The sequence below is a fragment of the Equus przewalskii genome, chromosome 10, assembly GCF_037783145.1.
Source record: "Equus przewalskii isolate Varuska chromosome 10, EquPr2, whole genome shotgun sequence".
NCBI classification, from domain to species: Eukaryota; Metazoa; Chordata; class Mammalia; order Perissodactyla; family Equidae; genus Equus; species Equus przewalskii.
The window spans coordinates 29,749,825-29,774,061 of NC_091840.1; the positions used below are offsets into that span (position 1 = coordinate 29,749,825).

The following is a 24,237-nucleotide window of genomic DNA, read 5'->3' on the forward strand; positions in this document are numbered from 1 at the left end:
TAAAGAAGAAAATGGTCAGATGCTCACTAAATATAAGGAAGATGATACCAGTGTACTAAGGCACCAAAAAATAGTCCTGGGGTGGGTAAAATATTGAGAGCTTTTCTATATGAAAGAAACCTCAGATGATTAAAAAGAAAAATTGAAAGTAGAAAAGCATTTTAAAACTTTCCCTATCAGATTACCTGGGAGCCGACAGGAAAAATGTGCTACGGCTTGTTTTAAATATAAAAATGGATATAGTGCTTAAGGCTGACAGCCTCTACTCTACCGTCATTTTTTTGTGGATAATGATGTTTTACATTTTAGGAAATGCATGGCTAGAATAAATGCACATTACATTTATTCACATATTCATACCTTTGCATGGTCTTATAACAATACCCTTTTCATTGCCAATTTGAATCTTACCCATTGTTCAAGTTCTGACTCAATTCCAGCTCCTTCATGTAGACTTTGCTAACTGTTACAGTTTGAGTCAATATTGCCTTATTTTGTACACCTGTAGCACTTACCATCACTTTGTAGTACCCTATCATCTTTCATGTATCTTGTTTTATCAATGAGATAAAGCTTCATTACAGCAATACCCAGGTGCCTGCCACTGTTTAAACACCTGGTTTCTGCTCAATAAAACTTTCCAATTAATTCAATACTTGAGATCTATTTACAAAAGAGATTTACAAAATTTTGTAAATTGTTATTTACAAAATCCTGAGTATCTTTTTGCTAATTTGTGCTTTCTTTTCGTTTGTGGCTAAAATGTAAGTTTTGGCTAATGGCAAGGTTTAGAATGAGTTAATATGAACACTTTCAAAAAATAAAATGTTGGAGGTTTAAAAGCATCTCTGTAAATGAATGGTTGTTGTTTTTTAATGGTATTGCTTTAATATGCATGTGTAAACATCCGAGACTTAATACTAAGTATTCCTCTGGATAAGGAGAAAATTATCTAGCTAATGACTACCTGGCAGCTTTGTTCTTTTACTTGGTTTAAATATTTGTAGCATATGATATATTTTTTTTTTTTTTTAAGATTTTATTATTTCCTTTTTCTCCCCAAAGCCCCCCGGTACATAGTTGTTTATTCTTCGTTGTGGGTTCTTCTAGTTGTGGCATGTGGGACGCTGCCTCAGCGTGGTCTGATGAGCAGTGCCATGTCCGCGCCCAGGATTCGAACCAACGAAACACTGGGCCGCCTGCAGCGGAGCGCGCGAACTTAACCACTCGGCCACGGGGCCAGCCCCATATGATATATTTTTTAATCTGATTGGTATTCCCAGAGATATGGGAATCATCAAAATTTGTATTAATTCTGAGAAATATGAGTTGCCTGAATATTGAATCATAATTCCAGTTTTGGTCCTCCTTGTAGCCTAAGCAAGTTGATTATTTTTGTAGAAAAATAAAATGTCAGTTTTACAGCGAAAGAAAACCACATTCTGTGTAAATTCAGTTTCCCAGCTTTTATTCAAAATGTATTTAATGACTGTGGTTAGTGGAGCATTCTTTGTTTTCAGAATTTGAAACTATATTTCACCTAATGAAAATTTTTTTCTAAAATCCAAATTAGTTACTATACACCCAGTTCTTCCTAAGCTACTCTTCATTTTTTGGATAGTTACATATTAATAAAATAATATCACTTTAATTTGAAATAGGTTCTGCTAATTTAGTTGCTACTTTGTAGACAGATTCAACCTTATTATCCATTACATTTTTAACGTATTTTCTACTCAGTAATAGATAAGGCCAGTGTGATCAAGTATTTACAATGTAATAAAATTATATCTTTTTCCTTTATCTTCTATAAATATATTGCATGTAATATCTAGAGAATTGGTAATATAAGAAGATTTCACAAGGAGAAGATGTTGACTGATTATGTGGTTATTAAGCAATTAGCCTACTCAGTACAATTTTTAAGAAAGGCAGAGAGGTTAGAATTTGATGAAGAAAATTACCCGTCAAGATATATGTATGTATAACATTGTCTTCATGAAATCTCCCATGTTTTACTAGTCTAAGTAGACAATTTTATATCAGGATATACTGGAAAATGATATCTAACACTGAACTAGTTATTTGTTAGTTCCTTGTCTGAAAAAATGAATTGCTTCTTTCTGTGAATACTCTAAGAATGATTTCAGATACAGATATTTTAACGTAATTTCACCACAGTTATTTGTAGCACTGTGTTTTTTCAAAGGATTTTTACGAGTACTGTCTCAATTGATCCTAACGTTAAACTTACGAGTAGGTGTGATAAACATAACGAATAGGGATATGGTTTATAAGTTGGCTTGAAGGCAAAGAATTATTGCATCTCTACACTATCTGTATTTTTGTACCTGAGAAAGATGCTTTGGGATACAGATGCCATTTTACTGATATTTACTTTACCTCTTGCCATTTCTGTAACATTTGAAGAAAGCTGTAGTGAGCGATGGCATACCCAATGTCTGATTATAGTTAATGAGATGTTCTTTGTATTAGGTTGGTAAGTATGTGATTAACATTGTAAAGAAGTGACATTTTTTAAATTCATCATTCAGTCATCAGAAAAAGTTAAGGACGTTTATTTGTCCAATTAACAAATTTGCATTTTTGTTTAAGGTTAAAAGATGACATCAGTTATTCAAGTAATTATGGGAACCTACTTTTTGATTAAAAATAAATGACCTTCAATTTAAATTTATGAGCTTACCTCACAGACACGCTGTGTTCATCTAGAGTAAATCTTACTTTCAAGAAAACTTTCACCTGTTACTAAGTTTGACTCTAGATCAATTTACACCGTTGTTAACAGCATTTTGTAATTTTATTACTACTTATAATAAGAATCACCATATATTGAGTACCTTCTGTGATAGGTGTTTTAGTTGCATTTACTTTTGTAAAACTTTTTATTTCTTTAAATGAAAATATCGATCATACCCAAGAATGTTTATATTGTATATTTATGGGTTAAACAATAGTAAAACAAGCAGGCATGTACCTACCACCCAGCTAAGAATGAGAACCTTTGACATTACCTATGTGTTTCTTCCTGATCATATATACCTGTCCCCTCCGCAAGAGGTAACTCTTTTAAATTTTGAGTTTACTATTTATATGCTTTTTAAAAATTGATTACTAAAATATTATGAGGTCAAAGAGTTTGTTTACCTTCAACTTTACTTGAGGTTGCTAAAATTTTCCCTTGTTTCTCGAGCTCCTAGAAAAATGCTTGGCTCATAGTAAATGCTCAGAAAATAATTGTTGGATTGGCGAGGTGTTTTCTAAAGTAGTTTTACCAATTTTTGTTTCTGCTAGTCTTAGGTCAGAGCACCCACTGCTCCACATACTTTATGTCTGGTCTAACTATAATGCATATTGATTTATTTTTACCATCTTATTTTAAATTTTTTTTCTTTTTCATCACTTCTTTTTTTCCTCTCTTCGTTGTATTCTTTGGTTTGATTATGTTTGATTATTTGGTGGTTGTTTTTGCATTTTATTTTTTCTCCTCTAACTTGTTTAGAAATTATACCTTCTCTTGCTATTCTTTTAGTGATTACCTTAAAATTTCAACATGAATATTTAACTTAAAATTCACCAGTCTAGAGTTAATCAGAATCTTTACTCCTCTTTCAAACATAGGAGGCACTTATACTACTCTAACTCTAATTAGCCTCTTTGCAACTTACACGTATGCTTATTATTGCCCAGGATTTTAGCTTTACTGACAAATTGTTTCTCTAGTTCACTGTCTTTCTTTGTAGCCATCTGCTATTTCACATACCCACTGAGTTTCTAATTTGTTATTATCTACCTAGTATTTTTATAATAGTATCTTGTTCCTAACTTTTATTCTTGATTCACCTTTTTTTTAACTTAGAAATGACAAACAAAATGTAGTATATTCATGCAATGGACTATTATTGGGCCACAAAAGGAATGAAGTTCTGATGTACGCCACAACATAGATAAACCTTGAAACATTAAGCTAAGTGCAAGAAGCCAGACACAAAAAGCCACAAATCGTGTGCTTCTCTTTTGATGAAATGCCCAGAATAGGCAAATCCACAGAGACAGAAAGTAGATTAGTGGTTGCCTGGGGCTGGGAGGACAGGGGAAATAGCGAGTGACTGCTAATGAGTATGGGGTTTCTTTGGGGAGTAATGAGAATTTTCTGGAGTTAGTGGTGATTGATGCTCAACTTTGTGAATATACTAAAAGCCACTTAACTGTACACTAAAATGGTGAACTTTATGGTATGTGAATTATAACTCAATAAATGTTATTAATAAAATGAGAAGTCACGTATTGATATGTATAGTATGGTACCATTTATACAAAAGTCAAAACTTAAAAATATTTTTTAAACTGTTCATCATATGTATTTATAAAAATATGAAGTAATGGTATAAAAACATGCCTAGGAAATGTCCATAAGAAACTCCATAAAAAGAGAATGTGAAAAAGTGAAAAGGTATGCCAAAAACTGGGATAAAATATTTGTAATATACATAATATATAACATATGCTAGTATCCACAATATGTAAAGAACTCCTATAAATAAATCAGAAAAAGACCCACCGATACCACTCCTAGGTGTATATGCTAAAGAATTTTTTACGCATGTGCTGTAGTAGATATGTACAAGGATGTTCGTTGTTACATTTCTGCATTACCAAGCAGAAGACCCCAATGACCATCGACAGGAGGATGGATAAATAAATTGTGACATATTAATCTAATCAAATATTATATTTATTAGTAAAAATGGATATATTAATGTTACAGTAGCATATAACCCCATGGATGAATGATAAAACCATAGAGTAGAGTGAAAAAAGCAAGTTTCAGAAGACTGTCTGCAACAGTTTTAGGAAGCTAAAAACAACAAAACAAGATAGTGTGTTAGGGATACATAAGTATGTGACAAACCATTTTAAAATAAATAGTATAGGAATGACAATCACACAGTTCATTAGCAGTGGTTACCTCTAGTGGAGTGGGACAGGAGTATGTGAAATAAGTTTAGTAATTCTTAAATGGATTCATGGATGTCATATTTTATTGTCCTGCTTTAAAACATGTATTTGTTACATATATGTTTTTAGTATATATCAAATGTTATGTAATAAATACTTGGTACCATTAAACCAAATGGACAACAGTTGTTACCTCTGGGGAGAAGTTCAGAAGAGGCTTTTGCAATGTTCTCTTACATTCAAAATCTGAAGTAAATATACTTAAACGCTAAGCTTTAATGTATCTAATAATTTACATACATTATTTTTTATAGAATTATATATACATTATATACACTAATTTTAATGTATATAATAATTTAGTTATCATAGTTATAGCAATTCTAAAAAGCATGCAAAAGACCTAAAATGACAGAATAGAAAGCTGTGATATACTAATAAGTTTTTAAAAACATGGGACACTATATATAGTATAATTTAACTTTCGCCAAAAAATGCATAATTTATATATTTTTATATATAGGTGCTATATTCATAGGAAAAAGACTAGGAAAATTAGACATCAAACTGTTAATAGTGTTTGTCTCTGGAGCAGTGGTTCTGAAGGGCAGAGATGTGGGGGTTTTGCCTCAGGACATTTGGCAATATCTGGAGACATTTTTGGTTTTCACAATTGGGAGAATGCCACCAAATTAGGAATCACAAAAAAAAATGCTTCTTAAAATTCTATGTATGAAAATTTAAAACATATTGTTAGATAATTTATGAGTAAAACTCATTGCTAATAAACATGTAAACATAGTTTAATCTCACTTGTAATTAGGGAAATTCAAATTAACAAACAACAAACTATTTCATATCCAACATATTGACAAAAATTAAAGTGTGAAACCGGCAAATGCTGTTAAGAATGTACAAAAATAGAAGTGCTTATATGCTTGTGATGTGCATAAATTGGTACAACCAGTTTGAAGAGTAATTTTACGATGTCCAACAAAATTGACAGTATGTTTACCCTATGACTCAGCGTTTCCTCTTTTAAGGTCATACTGTAGAGAAATTTTCACACATCTATACAAGGAGAGGTATTTAATGTTTTGTAATAAAAACAGATTGGAGTAATTATAAAAGCTCATCAGTCAGAGAGTGGATAATAAATTATAGTATATTTATACAGTAGGATACCATTTAAAGTTAAAATAAGTGAACCAATTTTGCAGATAATAATGTTGAGCAATTGTGAAATCATAACATTGAGGTAAAAATAAAAATAATTTGTAAAGTCCTTTTGTATTATGTTATTCATGTAAATTTTTAAATATATTTAAATACATATTATTAGGGGATACATATAGTAATGACATCCAATCATAGACAGGACAGATACGCTAACCTTAGGATAGTAGTTCCTGCTGAGGAACAATGGAGAAAGCTTGCGACCAAGTCTATAGTATTTATTTCTTGAAAAATATATGTATATTTCAAGCAAATATCAATGAGTATTTGATGATAGTGAGTACATGGGTGTTCTTTGTATTATTCTCTTTTCCTTTTTTTTTTTTTGTATATTTGGTACATTTTTATGACTGAAAGAAAAGAACACCAAAAGTTGAGAATCATTACTCCATGTTATGCAAGACGAATGTTTACAGCTGTGTGGACAGGGTAGGCAGATATGTTAGACTCAGCCCCAGAGGCACTTTGGAAGTGACTGTCCTCCCTTCCTCCTGTCTCTCTCGCTGTGCCAGCTACCTGTCTAGTACCAGTTTGTTCTCGCCGTAGTGTATCCTGTACACACTTCTGTTAACTTACATTTTGCACTAATTGCATTTATTTACGTGTTATTCTCACCCTGGAGACAATAAGCTCTTCGAGGATAGTGGCTCTACCTTTGCATAGTTTAATGCCTGATAAATAGTAAGCACTAAATAAATACTTGGTAAATGAAATGATGAATGACGGAACAGATTCCAAAGGAGGAAGAAATTTATAAAGGACAATTACCAATATTAAATTGTGTCTACATTTTAGTTTTGATATGATTGACACAAAATATGTTCTTGCCAGAGTCCAATAAGAGGGCATCCAATCAGGCCCTATGTGTTAGTTAAGATTAGGTTTTGCTGTATATAACTGGAGAACCTAAAATAACAGGGGTTTCCATTAGAAATTTAAGTCTCTCACACCCAAAGAAGGCTGAAAGAAGGCCATCCAGGCTGCCATGGAGGTTCTACAGTGCCAGGGACCCGTGCTCCCACTATCTTTCTGCTCCACCATCGTAGGTAGCTCATGAACCAAGATGACTACTTGAACTCCAACAATCTTTTTCTTCCTGTCTTCCTCCCTCCCTCCCCCCTCCCTCCTTTCCTTCTTTCCTTTTGTTCCAAAGTGAGAAAGAAAAAGGACAAGAAGTGCCTACCCCTACTTTTGAAAGACTTCTTGGAAGTACCTACAGCACTTCGCCTTCTGTCTCCTTGGCAGTACATAGTCACATGGCCTCATCAAGCTGCAAAAGGGGCTGGGAAATAGTGTTTTTTACCTGGATGACAATGTTTCCAGTTAAAAATTGTGGTTCTGTTACTAAGAACAAGAAGAGAATGGACATTGGAATACAGCTAGCAGTGTCTGAATTCTTAATCAGCTATGGATACTAAAAGGAGAAAGTAGCGAGAAGTGGCTTCCAGAGAAAGTGTTCTAGTTTACTACTTTTGTAAGCCTGCCCATAAACAAGCCAAAAATTAGAATATGTTGTATTTAACCCAATTCCTGTCAACTTTAGTTTTGGTCTCAAGTACAAGATATTAACACAATATCCATGTTTTAGAGTGCTACTTATAGAAATGAATATTAAATTGGATTTAATAAGATTTCCTTGCTATTTTTCTTCTGCCATATCACATATTTTAAACTAAGAAATTGTTTGAGTTTTGGTTCTAGGGCTATACTTATAGGTTTGACATTAGCCAAAGTGCTAGCCTTGAAAAAAAAAGTGGTGGTGGAGTCGAAAGTTAATATTTTATAGAAAAGTAAGCCATAAATAGTCAGCAGACTTTCTTTCGGCATCTAATTCTGTTCACTGTCCCTGATATTGATTCTTTTCCCTGCGTTGTAAAATAAAGTTGTAATGAAAAGTTTTATTCTTTGGAGATTTGAAAAAATTGCTTCACATGAATCTTTTTCCTTCCAGGCTCTAAATTATCTTGGTATTCAGCCCACAAAGGAGCAACAGCAAGCCCTGAGGCAACAAGTGCAAGTAGACCCAAAGGGGACAGTGTCTTTTGGAGGTAATATTAGGCTTATCGTGTTGTAACATCACAGAAACTTGGTCGAAGAGTTATTGTGACTCGTTTTCATTAAACGTGCCTCTTCTTTAGAAGGAAAGAGAGAAAAATAAGACCACATCTATTTCAAGTTCCTTAATCAGTACTCTAGAAACGCAGCTAGAGTTACTCGCCTGGCTGGGTCAGCGGAGAGCAGAACTTCCTCACAGTCTTCCAGCTCTCAAATATCATCATTCTATTGTAATCTTTTACAGTCTTTATTTATTGCATAAACATTGCTTAGTAAAACCAAAAAAGTACGAAATATAGGAGTCCTAATTCTGCTACTGTGAAATTCTAATCTTTTTTTCAGCTAATATGATAGAATAAATATTTTTATGATGCTGTATAATTATTCTTATTAAAGATAGCATAATGTTGACATACATAGTTGATGTACTATAATATTAAACCTTTCCACCATTGGGAATTTTGATGGTTTCTCAGTAGTTGATATTATAAATAATTCTATATCATAACTTTTTTTCTTCTAAATCTCCACAAATGGTTTGGACTTTTGAAATGTATTGATAAGTTCTTTTCCAGAGACATTTTCCACATGTATTTGTTCTGCCACTAGTAATATCTGAATGTAACAGTTTTTTGTATCCTTGACAGCATTAAGTATTAAAATTGTTTTTCTTATACAGTAGCTACAACATTGTATCATTTTTAAAACGTCTGTATTGCTAAAGAAAGAAATTCATTTTTTTGGTTTTGAAGTGATAAAAAAAAGATGTATTTGCTCCCTCTCCTCTTGAAAACAACTCCAAAATAATAAGGAGAATAAGAAACAGAATTGCAGGTGTAACTAAAACCATAATATGTAAAGACAGAAAGTGGATGAGGAAAGTAAATGAATTAGTGAGCAGAGACAGATAAAGCCCAAGTGGCTGGAGAGAGAGGGATATCACAATGGGGAATAGACTGATTTGCCCCTGAAAAGACTTAGGAATTGAAAGCGTCAAGTACTTTTGAAGGCTGGCCGTAGGCAGGGCATTTAAAACAAGCTAGTTAGAAATCTGGATAAGGAGCAATTATATATGCTATTCCCTGCCCCGTCTCAGGCAATCCAGCAACTACCACTCACTCCCTTATGCTTGCAGAGGGAAATAAGTATATTCTCTTGAGAAATTAAACTAGAGAGAGTCTGGCCCTATAGTTGCCAGCAGCCAGGGAATGTGGAGGGAGTGTATGGTGAGTTATCATTCACAACACACACCCAGCTTGCTCGGTGAAATTTGCAGCCATGTTTATACTCTATAGCAAGAGATTGTAGGCTTCTTCTGAAGCTGAACAAAAATATCAGCTGGCCACCTGATTGCTCTGTACTGCAACCCGCCAGTCGACAAGGCAAGTTATGTACAGAAAATTTCCAATCAACGTTTTAGTGCCGGGTTCATTTTAAGTGTGAACTCATAGCCAAGGGTCAACAGACATTTGGAGAAATCCTCTAACATAAAATATAGAGCCCCAAACTATCAGACAAATAGAAAAAAAAGGAACTCAGAAAAAAGGGAAATATTGCAAGAACGGAAGAGAACCTCAGATATACCATAATTACCATGTTTAAAAAGATAAGCAGGGGCCGGCCCAGTGGTGTAGTGGTTAGGTTTGTGCACTCTGCTTCGGTGGCCCAGGTTTCACCAGTTCAGATCCCAGGTACAGACCTACACACTACTCATTAAGCTATGCTGTGGTGGCGTTCCATATACAAAATAGAGGAGGATTGGCACAGATATTAGCTCACCGACAATCCTCCTTAAGCAAAAGGAGGAAGATTGGCAACAGATGTTAGCTCAGGGCCAATCTTCCTCACCGAAAAAAAAAAAAAGAAAAAGATAAGTGAAGATAAGACATGCATGAAATAAGAGTAGGTATTGTAAAATAGGAATAATCAGAGAACATTAAAAGGATCCTTGGAAATTAAAAATAAAAAGAATCTGAGGATACACAGGTGAATAGGTCACACTCCACCTCCGAAGAAGCTTACAGTTTGCTAGGACCGCATCAGCAGTCCTAGCAATCCTAATAATCACGAATAGAGGCCTTTGAGTCAGACGGTAAATGGAATCCTGCTCTGCTGCTTATTTGACAGGTGGCCTTGGGAAGTTTAAGCCAGTTAACTTATCTTACTCCAAACTGCAAAGTAGAGAGGATAAGAGGACCTACTTCAGAAAATTCTGATGACGAAATTGCAAAGCACCATGCCTAGCATATAGAGACTGTTACAGAAACATTGATGGCTATTATTTGTTTATTAATTTTTACCACCAAAAGTCTAGTTACCATCCGAGCTATTATTATTATTAAACCTCGGGTTCTTCCAGCTAGAAAAGCTGCAAATCATAATGTTGTCATGTGTTTCAGAGAAAGTTCTGCTCATAACAAAAGAGTTGGAGACATAGTTATGCCTGTGATAGATATTTGCTTTATTGTCTTAGCTGATTTATTAATTTCAGCATAAAGTTAAATGAAGTAAGTTAAAACCAGTTTATCTCTTACTTCTTGTTTGGACTTATATTTGTCTGCCACTTCAGTTAATACTATTTTAAAGTAATTTATTTAAGTAAGGTAAATTTTAAGCGTTAGTTATGACACATAGCTTCAACTTCATATAGAAAAAGAAAAGCTTTATTTAGATGAGGTTAATTGCTGTGTTCTTACTGAAATGTGTTCCATTTTAGATTTTGTCCAGGTTGCCAGAAACTTGTTTTGCTTGCAGTTGGATGAAGTAGATATTGAGGCACATGAAATTTCCAGCATATTACAGTCACAGGTAGAGTATGCTCTATAGAATTATCTTGATGGCACTTAAATCATAAGCCTTGAATGTTGTGTGTCATATGTAGCCTTTTTTTCATTTTTCTCTGTCTTTTAAATGTTATGCCAATAATACATGCTTCTTGGATAAATATAATGCAATAAAGATTAATTTACAGTCAAAAGAAAAATTTCACCTTGATCCCCTCCATCCTCCTCTTTCACTGTCCCCTCATGCTACTCCCATCCCTGAATTTACCACAGACGAGTACTCATGTCATAAGTATATACTCTGAAATTTTACAGTCTGAACCATCCTCAGGTAATCAGCATCCAAATCAAGACACACAGCATTAAAGAAATACATTACCAGGACCCTGATGCTCTCCTCCCCCCGTGTTCCCTCCCTCCCCCTCCCTCAGTCAAGCTACCTACTCTTTTGCCTTCTAACAACTTAGATTGGCTTTGCCTGTTTTTGTGCTTCATGTAATTGAAATTGCAAAATCTGTTAACTTCAGAAGTCGTTTGTTCTACAGGACTTTGACATTTATGTTGTCAAATCTTTCAGTCCTTTTCATTATAGATTTTTTTGTATGGAAGACTGACCCTGAGCTAACATCTGTTGCCAATCTTTCTCTTTTTGCTTGAGGAAGATTGTCACTGAGCTAACACCTGTGCCAATCTTCCTCTATTTTATGTGGGATGCTGCCACAGCGTGGCTTGATGAGCAGTGCTAGGTCCGTGCCTGGGATCCAAACCTGTGTACCCCGGGTCGCTGAAGCAGCGTGCACAAACTTAACCGTTAGACCACAAGGCCAGCCCCTCATTATAGATTTTTGATGTCATTATGTTATTAAGGAAGGTCTTCCCAATTTATGTGATATATAATTTATATGTTTAATTCACTGAAAATTTATTCTTGTCTATGCATAAAGTAGTGCCCCAAATGGATAACCATTTGCCCTTGTCCCACCGTCATATATTTGATAACCGTCCTTCTCCACTTTTGCCACTAATTTGATATACAAACCTTATCATATACTAAATTTCTATCTAGATACACAGATCTATTTCTAGACACACCACTCTCTTCCACTGATTCATCTCTCTCTACCAGTACATTATTATTTTAATTATTCTAGCTTTATAGTCTTAGGTTCATTGCTATCTGGTAGGGTAAGTCCTTAATTTTTTTTTTTTAACTTCTTGATGTAGATCTTTTAGATAATCTTTAAAAGCATTTTAACATGGTAATAAAAATTCAGTTGGGACTTTTTTTTAATTTGAATTGCATTGAATTTAGAAGATGGTTTGGGAGAAATGAACAGGGTTTATTTCTCCATTCATTTAGGTCTTTATTGATGTTTTGGAGAGAGAATTATATCTTGCTTAATATATGTCTTGAATATTTCTTGTTAGGTCTGAATAGATATGCTATAGTTTTTGATGCTATTGGGAATGGGATTTTTTTTTACTGTTATATTTTCTGATTGATGATTACCAAAGATATTAATTTTTGAATGGTTATTTTATGTGATGCCACTGTATTAAACTCCCTTATTTCAGTTGTTTTTTAATTATTTCTCTTGGGTTTTCTAGGGACACATTTGAAATTAATTACATTTTTGTCTGTTTAACAAATTTTTACTTTTTCTGAATACTGTTGAATAGGAGCAGCAAAAGTGAACAAGAACTAAATTTCCATGATATTTGAGCCATTTTACATATTTACCTTTTTTAAAAGAAGCTAGCCTTATCTTATTTAAGTAGGTTTTATACCATTTCTATTTTTCTGGAACAGTTTCAATAATGGAAACTTTATTTGTTCTTTTAAGGTTTGAAAATGTTTCATATGCCAAATGATCTGGGCCTAGGTCTTTCAGGAGAGGAGATAGATCCTACTTTTTAATGTCTTCTGTGGTTATTCTATTCAAGTTTTTATCTTTTTCTTGAATAATTTTGTTAATGTACATGTTCCTAAAAAATTTTTTCTGGGGCCAGCCCGGTGGCACAGCAGTTAAGTGCACACGCATGTTCCGCTTCGGTGGCCCGGGGGTTCGCTGGTTTGGATCCCGGGTGCACACATGGCACCACTTGGCACACCATGCTGTGGCAGGCATCCCACATATAAAGTAGAGGAAGATGGGCACGGATGTTAGCTCAGGGCCAGTCTTCCTCAGCAAAAAGAGGAGGATTGGCAGCAGTTAGCTCAGGGCTAATCTTCCTCAAAAAAAAAAAAATTTTTTTTTCTTTTATCAAGATATTAAAATTTATTAAAGATTAACATGGAACTTTTTTTAGGTTTTTAATCTTAATTTGATGATAGTGCATTTTATTTCATAGATGTCCTACATAATGTTTACAAGGTAGTCACGCTCACAAGTTTTTATTTTCATATTTTAATTATCACTCAGTATACAATATTTCCATTGTGGTTGCTTCTTTGACTCTTATTTTGAACTTTTTTAAACCTTTTCTAGTTTCATAGTTCCTTTTTTTTTTTGAGGACGATTAGCTCTGAGCTAACATCCACCACCAATCCTCCTCTTTTTGCTGAGGAAGAGTGGCCCTGAGCTAACATCTATGCCAATCTTCGTCTGCTTTATATGTGGGATGCCTGCCACAGCATGGCTTGATAAGTAATGTGTAGATCCACGGCCAGGATCTGAACCGGCAAACCCCAGGCTTCCTAAAGCAGAGCACGCAAACGTAACTGCTATACCACTGGGCCAGCCCCTGTAGTTCCCTTTTGGTTACTGATTTATAGTTTAATTCCGCTGAGGTTAGAGACATTCTATATGCTGTTAATCCATTGGCCATCTACCCAGACATATAGTCAGTTTTCTGAAATGTCTCCCATCTTTTGAAAAGCATGTATATTCTGCACTTGTGGGGTACAGTGCTCCCTGTATGTCAGTTAGGTCAGGGTTGTTAACATGTGCTTCAAATTTTTTCTTTTCTTTTTTTTCTTCTTCAAATTTTCTATTTCCTTACTCTTTTTTTTTTTTCGGTCATCTTTTATTGTCTGTTACTGAGAGAGAGGTGTTTTAAAATTTCCCCAATTTAGTTCTGCTAGTGTTTGCTTTGTGTTTCATAAGGCTGTAGTATTAGGTATATACAATTTTAGATTTGTTATGTCCTGAGAGGGTATTGAATCTCTTCATCTTTCTAATGTTTCTTGACTTAAAATTAACTTAGTCTAATTGTGTGACTATGCCACCTGTCTTTTAGTTGATGTTTTGGTTTGGTTTCCAATGATTATAAATATTTTTCTTTTCTAAAGAAAACTGTTATATAACTCTTTTAAATGTATCTAATGGAATCTAAATACTGTAGTTTTTGATACCCGTAATCATTTATTTAAAAGAAAATTCATGCATAAATTCTTATCTCAGAAATTTATCATCTTTCCTTTTTCTCTCTTATTTCTATTCTATATTGCCCTAGAATGTTATCCTGATATATTATCATTCAAGCATACAGTATGCTTAAAAACCTTTCATTTATCACCCTTTTTGCTGCAAAAAAATTTAAGTAAATTAGAATGTATTTGTTTTAAATTCACCGTGTTTTCATAAGCTCTTACATATTCAAATTTTCTTCTGAATTGAATAGTAATTATACTTATTATTGGCACACAATCAAAAAATATAATGTAAATTTTGATCAGTTATTTTTATAAAGGTAATTTTTAAAATATAAATTTATATTTCAGTGGGATGGAAGGAGGATTATTTGCAGTCCAGCTATGTCACTTATAAGATTTCCTTACTTGCCTGGGTGCTTCTGGACTCTACATTCTGGTGGTTTGTTTGTCTTCCTAAGTCTTAATAGAAGACGCATTCTCCTACCTTGTTCTTCTTTTTAAATATTCTTGCCTAATCTTTGCTCTTGTCCATATAAGTTCTAGCAAAAATCTTACTGTATTGAATTTATAGATTATTTTGGGAAGAAGCAACATCTTTATAAGTTTAAATCTTCCTATGTTGAACATGTTTTGGCTTTTTATTTATTTATATCTTTTTGAATGGCATAAATACATTTGGTATGTTTTTTTCCAATACAGGCTTTATTAATCTTTTGTTAGATTTATTTCTAGTTCTCTTACACTTTTTTTGCCATTATAATAAATGCTTTTTTTAAAAATTAAGACTTTATTTTTTTTTGAGCAGTTTTAGGTTCACAGAAAAATTGAGGGGAACGTACAGAGATTTCCCATTTGTCCTGTGTCCCCACACAGGCATGGTCTTCGCTATTATCAGCATCCTCCGTTGGAGTAGTACACTCATTACAATTGATGAACCTACATTGACACATCATAATCACCTAAAGTCCATAGTTTACATTACAGTTCTGTGTTGTACATTCTCTGTGGGTTTGGACAAACTTATAATCACATGTATCAATCATTTTTACTGCCTTAAAAATCCTCTATGCTCTGCCTGTTTCTCTCTCCACACCCCTGTCCCCAACTCCTGGCAACCAGTGATCCTTTTATTGTCTCTATAGTTTTGCGCTTTCCAGAGTGTCACGTAGTTGGAATCAGACAATATGTAGCCTTTTCAGATTGGCTTCTTTCATTTAGTAATATGCATTTAAGGCTCCTTCATGCCTTTCCATGTCTTTTTAGCACTGATTAATATTCCATTGTCTGGATGTACCACGATTTATTTATCCATTCTCCTACTGAAGGACATCTTAATTGCTTCCAAGTTTTGGCAGTTGTGAATAAAGCTGCTATAAACATCCATATGCAAGTTTTTGTGTGGACCTAAGTTTTCAACTCCTTTGGGTAAATACCGAGGAGCGCAATTAGGGGATCATATGGTAAGAGGGTGTTTAGTTTTGTAAGAAACCACCCAGTTGTCTTCCGATGTGACTGTACCATTTTACATTCCCACCAGCAATGAATGAGAGTTCCTGTTGCTGACAGTGAGATTTCCCCGAGACCTAGTTGTTTGGAAACTCACAGGAGACCCAGTTCTCTCAGAATCGAGGCATTGATTTCTCAGAACTGATTCTTGTAGCATTTGCTGAAGCTGTAGGAGCACAGTTTTCCTTCCACTGATTCGGGTGTTACGTGTTTATCTACCTGATGTTGACAGCAGAGCATTGTTTTCTTACTGCCAAATAGTTCTCAAGGAGACCATACCCACTTTTGATGAGGAAAGGCAAAGGTGTTTGGATGGCTTACAACATAAGCAAAGTAGGGGACTCAGAGTACTTTGTAGGAGCATGCAGAGCTTTCTTAGCAGCTGCAAAGAAATACTCATGCTCCAAATCAGTAATTTGCTTCCTTCTCACCAATATGATTTTAAGACAGATAAGAATATATTCAATCTGTGATACTTTGATAGCCAAAGCCAAGTGCTATGGTGATTGTGCAAGGTCTTCTACGTGCCAATAACTTCCTGTTTGTGGCTTCTTGTTGTGCAACAGTCACTGTATCAATTTATAATCCTTTCTGCTTGTCAGGACACAGAAGATATCCCTGTAAAATGTTGATTTTATTTTCACTTGAATCCACAATGAAGAATAGATTGTACTTCACCACACTTGCATATGTAACTGAAACAGAAGGCCCAAAGAATTACTTACCTTTTCTACATCATTGCATTCTTATTTAATATCCAATTCTATTTCATTAAATATTTGGTCTTACAATTCACTAATGGGTCCTGTACCACAGTTTGAAAAACACTGTAAAAATCACTGCTTGTGAAGCAGCTCACCAGAAACAAAGCAAAAATATCTCATTATTTTGTAGTATAATTCCTAATTTTTTTGAGTTAGAGAGCAAGTATAGTGCCTCATCTGAAGTATATCAATTGATCTGTGGTTGAGGATGCTGACAGCCTGTGAAGGTGGGGAAATTCCACTCTGGTTACCCCCTCAACCATCTTGTCACGAACAATAGAGTCAGCTTTGATAATCCATCTGTTAGGGATGCTTGTTTTTTACTCATATGTTTCCTTTTTTTGGCTTGTCTTCTCCTTAATTCACTTTTTAAAAATATTTTTACTGAAGTATAATGGACACACGGTAAAGTACAAAAATCCCAAGTGTCCAACTTGATGAATTTCTGTTAGTATCTTATGTGTAATCACCACTCAGAAGGCTCCTTCATGCCAACATCCGACAGAACCACCACTCCCACATTTATAGTGGAACCACTATTCTGCCTTATATAACGTAGCTTTCTTTTGCCTGTTCTTGAACTTCATAATAAATAGAATCATACAGCATATATACTCTTTTATAACTAGCTTCTTTCAATCATTATTTTGTCTTACTCATAAGATTTCTTGAGATGCTTCCTTTAAGAAGGAAGAATTGCTGAGTCAGTATAAGTCAGTCCTACTTTTCTTTAATTGAGAAAAAACTTAGTTTTGGAATAATATGGCATTTAGAACGAAAAATATAATTATCTTACTGTGATTCTAATCATCATTGCTATATTAAAAAATTCACACCGTGCTACACCTGCTGCTGGCACAAGGTTACACACTGAAGAGGCAAGGTTGGAGCCTACATTAGCAGTATTCTAAACTTAGCAACAGCAGACCATAGTCCATCATAATATGATGGGTTTTCTACACTAATCAAGTGTCGTAAATGGATTATCTTAAAATTACAGAGAGAATACTGTAAATTCCTAATTTCACAATTGGAGTTCTTGCTAAATCAATTTAATGGATTGCAACCATCATTTTAATGAGTGAAATAGAATAGAATGGAAAATATCAAAGTGAATTGTATATAGTAAGAGTGAGTATACAGCTATTCCACTGCTGGATGTTTATCCAAAGAAAATGAAAACACGAATGCATAAAGATATATGCACCCCTATGTTCATTGCAGCTTTATTCACAGTAGCCAAGAGTTGGAAACAACCTAGCTGCCCATCAAGGGACAAATGGATAAAGAAGAGGTGGTATATATACACAATGGAATACTACTCAGCTATAAAAAAAAAGATGAAATCTTGCCATTTGTGACAACATGGATGAACCTTGAGGGTATTATGTAAGTGAAATAAGTGAGACAGTCAAATATCGTATGGTCTCACTTATAAGTAGAAGATGAAAACAACCACCACAACAAACACACACACATATAGATACAGAGAGTAGACTGGTGATTACTAGAGGGGATGGGGGAGGGAAGAGGGTGAAAAGGGTGTCAGGGCACATGTGTATGATGATGGATGGTAATTCGTCTTTGGCGCATGAACATGATGTAGTCTACACAGAAATTGAAATATGTACACCTGAAATTTCTATAATGTTATAAACCAGTGTTACCTCAATTAAAAAAAAGTCTTTAAAAAAAAAATGAGTAATGTTTCACTTATACTGAGTCATGATATAAATGGTGTTTTCACTGTGTAGCAATAAATACTTTATAACCACTTCATTATATATTCATCTGTAAAACATTAAATATATATTGAACAACTACAATGTGTATGGCATTGTGTTTGGTGCTCCAGCACATGTTGTTAAAGTAAGTAAAACTGGAGCCTGTCCCTCAAAGAACTTAGGGTATAGTGTAGGAAAAGTCATGTACACAAATAAGTATATTAAAGAATGCAGTGTGATAAGGCCATAGTGATATTAGAGCTTAGAACATTCAGAGAAGATTCGTAACAGAGTTGGCAGTGGAGTGAGTTTTGAATGATAAATAGGATTCTTTCTGCTCAAGAGGTAAACAGAGAGTGGTAAGAGTATTAGCATGAACAAAAATATATATATAAAGTGATGGTAAACAGAGAGTAATCTACTTTTTTAGAATAGATAATTGAGTACATGCAGGTCAGTGAAGGAAGTTAGGCCTGAAAGGGTAAAATTTGTACTTTTCTCAGTAGTCAGTGAGGAGTCATTAGGGAGATTAGTGACATGATCAAGGTGATATTTTAGAAATAGTCATCTTTAATAGTGTGGGTTATCTTGGAAGGAAATGAAACTGGTGGTAGATAATCTAGAAAGGGGACAAAGGAAAGAGTCCAAATACAGAATAATAACTAAACTATGGTAAAGGTGAGGAGAGTGAAAAGGAATGGAGAAACAGAGCTACAATATTTACCAAAAACAGCAAGTATATCATCAATAAGACTTGCATTTAGATATAAGAACCAAGAGAGAATGAGTTAAAGATAATTCCAGAGTTTTGATTAGAATGCTTGATAATATGATGGTACCGATAATAGAAACAGGGAAATAAGAAAGGTGAAGAAGATAATGGGTTGTGTTTTAGAGAAAGTTGGAGATGCTGACAGGTAACCAAAGGGCCGTTGGAAATAAGGAGTGGACACCAGGAGAGGAATTTGGGAATGATTTGGAGGATGGTAGTTGAAGCATGGCAGTGAATGTCATCACTCAGGGAGAGCTTGAAGAGAAAAAGGCAGAAAGGCACAAACTTTGGGGAACCTCCCCATTCCCCCATTTAAGGAGTAGAAATGAAATTAAGTCATTATTACCAGCCTAAATATTCTGATGGGTAGGTGAGATGACGGGAAATCAAAAACCTAGGAAGAGAAAATTTCAGGAACAAATGGCTTGAGCAATGTTGTATGTAACAAAGGGGTTAAGAAAGTTGATAGGGGACATTTATTTTGTCAAATAGGTTTACTGGTGACACTGCAAGTACTTATTTTTGAAATGTGGGGATGGGAGGAAAGATGTGTAAATCAGGTTATAGGAAGTAAAAGGAGTGAGCAGGGGAAATGGAGAAAATAAGGGAATACACAGAAATTTTAAGGAAAGGAGGTAATTGAATAGGTTCCTGATGGAAGGCTTTATCAATAAAATTAGACTGAAACAGGTGGTCATTTTGTTCTGTTTAAGATGAGTTGAGGTTGGGAATGTGGCCAGTGGAATAGTGGCTATCCAGAATTGATACAAGTGAAATAACTTAAAAATGATGATGGTGGAGCAACAGTAGAGATGAGGTCAGACCCAGACAGCACAGTCCAATGACCTCCCACAGTGTCTCTTGGTATCTCCATAGGAGACTTGAGAAAGCAGAGTGGAAATGATTTACAATGTCATTTACCAGGTATTGCAGAGGTCAGGGAGCTGAAGGGTGGCAAATGATATCATGGGAGCCAGGCAGGAAAGGGATGTAAGAAGGTAAGGAGGATAAAGTCCAAGAGTTGAAGGTAGATTAGAAAGCAGGTATCAGTCTAGAATCATTGATGTTAATTAGCAGCAATTCATTTCACTTGCTGCTTGCTTAGTTGAAGCATATTTGAACTTTTTTCTTTTCTTTTATGCTTTTTGGTGAGGAAGATTGGCCCTGAGCTAACATCTGTTGCCAAGCTTCCTCTTTTTTTTCTCCCCAAAGCCTCAGTACATAGTTGTATGAACTATTTTAACGAACTATTTTAAACAGTCACTGAGCACAAAGGGGCTTTTCAAAGAATTCACAAGTAATATTTATGGCCAGTTCTCTGCCTATAAGTTTTTGCTGCTTAGCCTAAAATGGCAAAAGAATTATAAAATATGGTTTTGGTTTTTTTGAAAGTCGTGGTTTGTTCTATGACTGTTCAGTATAGTGTTTTGCCTCCCAAAATGGTACCATGGATTCTTTTCTGCGTGATCTGCCTCCATGTTTTAAGCTCAGAAGCTTATGATTACATCCCCAAGACCCCAGTCCATACTTTCTCTTAGTAAATTCTTATAGCCCTGTTACCTAAACTCTTCTTTAAACTTTTGAATTCTGCTTATTTCACTTCTTCAGATAACAAGATAGAATAGGCCCATCTGAATGTTGATGTTAAGGCCATTGGAAGCCTCACAGGAAAGAAAGTTAGGTTTTCTAAATCCTACGTTTCTCCAACTTATCTGACCAGAGGGAGCACTACCACCGTCTCCACTGTCCAGGTTTGCTTTTGCACAAAACTAGTTAATATTCTGTGGAACACACTTTGGGGAATGTTATGTTTGAAAATGTATCCAAAACTAATCTAGAATAGTTTAAGAATGAATTATATGAGTGTGTGTGTCAAGTACTTAAGAGAGAGTAGAGGAACAGAGACAGATGAAGAATATGAGATCATGTATATTTTGGACGATGGCCATAGACAAAAGCAAATATGTCAGGACAAAAGGAAAAATAATGTTTAGGAAAAATATTTCTTCCAAAATTTGAGGAATTATGCCTACTTCTGTTAGTCTAGGATTTGGAAAGCAAATCTGAATTTATCATTTCTATTCCACCATGATTTTTGTTGAGTAGTTGATAAAAATCACAGACTAATGTCAGACCTCTGTGGGAATCTTGGAATAGCCATCTGTTAGCTGTGAAACCTTAGGCAAATTACTAACCTTTTGAGCACGTTTCCTCGTCTGTAAAATGGAGACAAGGTTATAGTAAGGATTTAATTTTGAATATACATAGTCCTTAGCAATGTATCTGCACTTAGTAAGCTCCCAAGAAATGGTTGGTATTATTAATTGTTTGTATTATCTGTTCCTACTCTGCATTCACCTCCTGTCTGTGCTTTAAGTCCATATCTATATAGCAATTGCTTTCTCTACTTAATCCTTTAAACTATATTTTATATACTTTATTTTTAGTTCTATTATGACTTCTACGTAGAAGATAGTTATGATTAGACTTGGATTTTTATCTCTGATAAGTTTGTCATTGTTTTTTACCTTGTAATTAACTGTCAGAGAGATTATGCTAGAAGTAAGAGGAACTGTCATCTCTGCTATTTTCTGTTGTTGTTACTCACTTGTGCATGAATTATTAATATTATCTTCAAACCACAGTTTCTGTGCAGGAATCTGTTTAAACCACTTGGCTGTTACTTTATATTTTGTTTAGTTAAAACAAGACACATAATCCATTAATACACTTTACTGGGTTCCTGTAAACCATCTTGGTTGGTAGTGTCCAGCATTTTGTTAGCCATGGATACCATGTTCTTGGAGTGGATGTCTTTAGGGAATAGTTTATGTCGATAAGTCGTAAAGTCTTTTTGACATTATAAACACAGTCTTGGAATTTGAACTTTTAAGGAAAATTATATTGTTAAAATAAGAATCATAAAGATGACAACAGAGTATGCATACCTTCCAGTCATCTAAATTCTGTTATAAGTAACAACGATGTAAGGTTAAGCTTAAAGGAGTGAAGTTACCCCACGTTACCTTAATATTCTCTTTTATCTGGTTAAATGACTCCAAAGAAAGAAACTGAATTTGTTATTGGAATGCAAAAGCATAAGACTCCTTAAAAAGGACCTTTGTGTTCGTCCTCATAATTGGCGTCTAATGCATGACTTTCCTCTTATATTTTAATGTTGACAGCTTCTTCCCTGTGAATCCTTAGAAGCAAATGAAATGGAAAGGCTTAAGCGTGAACGAAATGATGCTTTGGAAGAAGTGAACACACTTAAGGTAATCTCCAGTTTAGCTTCCTTACATTTTCCTTAGGAAAAGGAAAGAAAGTTATCTTGTGTTAAGCTCTGACATATTGGGGCTTAGTTTTATTTTTAATTAAAAAATATTAATATGAAATAGCTTAATATTAATCTCAAATAATGGATATTGGAGAGTAATATCAAATAATTCAAAGCTAATTTATTTCTCAGTCAGCCTTTAGAGAGTTAATTTTTTAGTTCACACACTTATTATTCATCTTTCCATTATCCTTGTAAGATTCAGTGTGACAGTGGCTTTTGCTCATACCTTCCAGTCTGACTACTTCTCATCCCTTTTCTTCCTCACATTGGTGGCAAGGATGAGGAGCCAGCAAAGTGAGCCATGACAGTTTTGGATCCTCAGGTGTCCATTGGGAAATACATTTTCTCCCATGTTCACGGGCGTGCTGCAGGGACATCTTGTTTTTGCTAACGTAATTTGGAATTAAGGCAGTATGATTTAAGGGAAGAAAAAACACACAGTATATGTCAGATATGCTTTAAGATTTTGATTCTCTTTGTATATTTTCATTCCGTTTTTAGTAGAATATTAAATTTAAATTATATCCTAATTTTTATAGAAAGCCATTATATTTTCCAAATCTTCAAGAAAAGCAGTGTAACTACTTGATTGCTGTTAATTTACCGTAGGAATATATTTTAAAATTATTTTTAGTTACTTTCTGAAATAAGTGGAATTCTATTGCTTATTTATTTAATTTTCATTAAAGCAAAATCTTTATATAAAAAAAAAGAAAGACATTTCCTTGCTACCTTAGTTTTTACATTCTGACCTCTAGAGGAAGCCACTGTTGAGCATATCTTATTTATCCTTTCAGAGAGTTGCTCTGTATAGCTAATCATATGTTAAAAAATAAGTATATACATGTATTTTGACTTTTACATAAATCACTTCATACATTGTACACTTTCTTATAACTAGCATTGTATCTTGGGCTGCTTTTTAGGTTAATATATACAGATCTTCCAGATTCTTCTTAATGGCTCTCCCAGCATCAGATGGTTCTGTCCTAGGTTATTTAGCCACTTCCTTGTTGACGGATATTTAGGCTATTTCCAGTTTTCCATTATTAAAAATAATTCCATCATAAATAGCTTTGTAGGTGTATCTTTATGCAATTGTAGAATTGTAGAAGTACAAATTGAGGAGCCAGCCTAGTGGCATAGTGGTTTGGTTCACGTGCTCTGCTTCGGCAGCCCGGGGTTCGTGGGTTCAGATCCTGGACACAGACCTATGCACTGCTCATCAAACCATGCTGTGGCAGCATCCCCCATACAAAGAGGAGGAGGATTGGCACAGATGTTAGCTCAGCATCAGTCTTCCTCAAGCAAAAAGAGGAAGATTGGCAACAGATATTAGCTCAGGGCCGATCTTCCTCACCAAAAAAAAACAAAGTACAAATTGAATAAATTTCTGAAAGTGGAATTTCCTGATCAAAGGATATGGGCATAATTGATTTTATATTTGTTACCAAATTCCCTTTCAAAAGTCTTTACCAATTCATGTTCCTTCCAAATGTATATGAACATTTTATTACTAAAGGTCTATTTTATATACTTCTTTTTATAACTTTGAAACCACTATCTTTCTAAAGTTTTTTGGTATAACAATTAAGCGTTAAGATGCAAAATATAAATTTAGTTTTAAAAATAAATTGACAATAATTTCCTCTTATTCTCTTCGAAAACATCTCCAATGTTTGTTACCTTGGTAAAATAGCA

At 34.4% G+C, this 24,237-nt stretch overlaps 1 protein-coding gene across 7 annotated transcripts in view; it reads left to right on the top strand.

The window, feature by feature from the left end:
* Positions 1-24,237, top strand: part of STXBP4 (syntaxin binding protein 4) — a 163,921-nt gene that overhangs the window by 32,398 nt on the left and 107,286 nt on the right. For all 7 annotated transcript variants that reach the window (XR_011523092.1, XR_011523093.1, XM_008519740.2 and 4 more), the window contains 3 exons: positions 8,168-8,264; positions 10,988-11,079; positions 22,382-22,471. Coding sequence is in view for 5 of the 7 variants with exons in the window: in XM_008519740.2 (XP_008517962.1) it covers positions 8,168-8,264; positions 10,988-11,079; positions 22,382-22,471 (279 nt within the window). In the remaining 2 variants the exon portion in view is untranslated. The remainder of the gene's footprint in view (positions 1-8,167; positions 8,265-10,987; positions 11,080-22,381; positions 22,472-24,237) is intronic.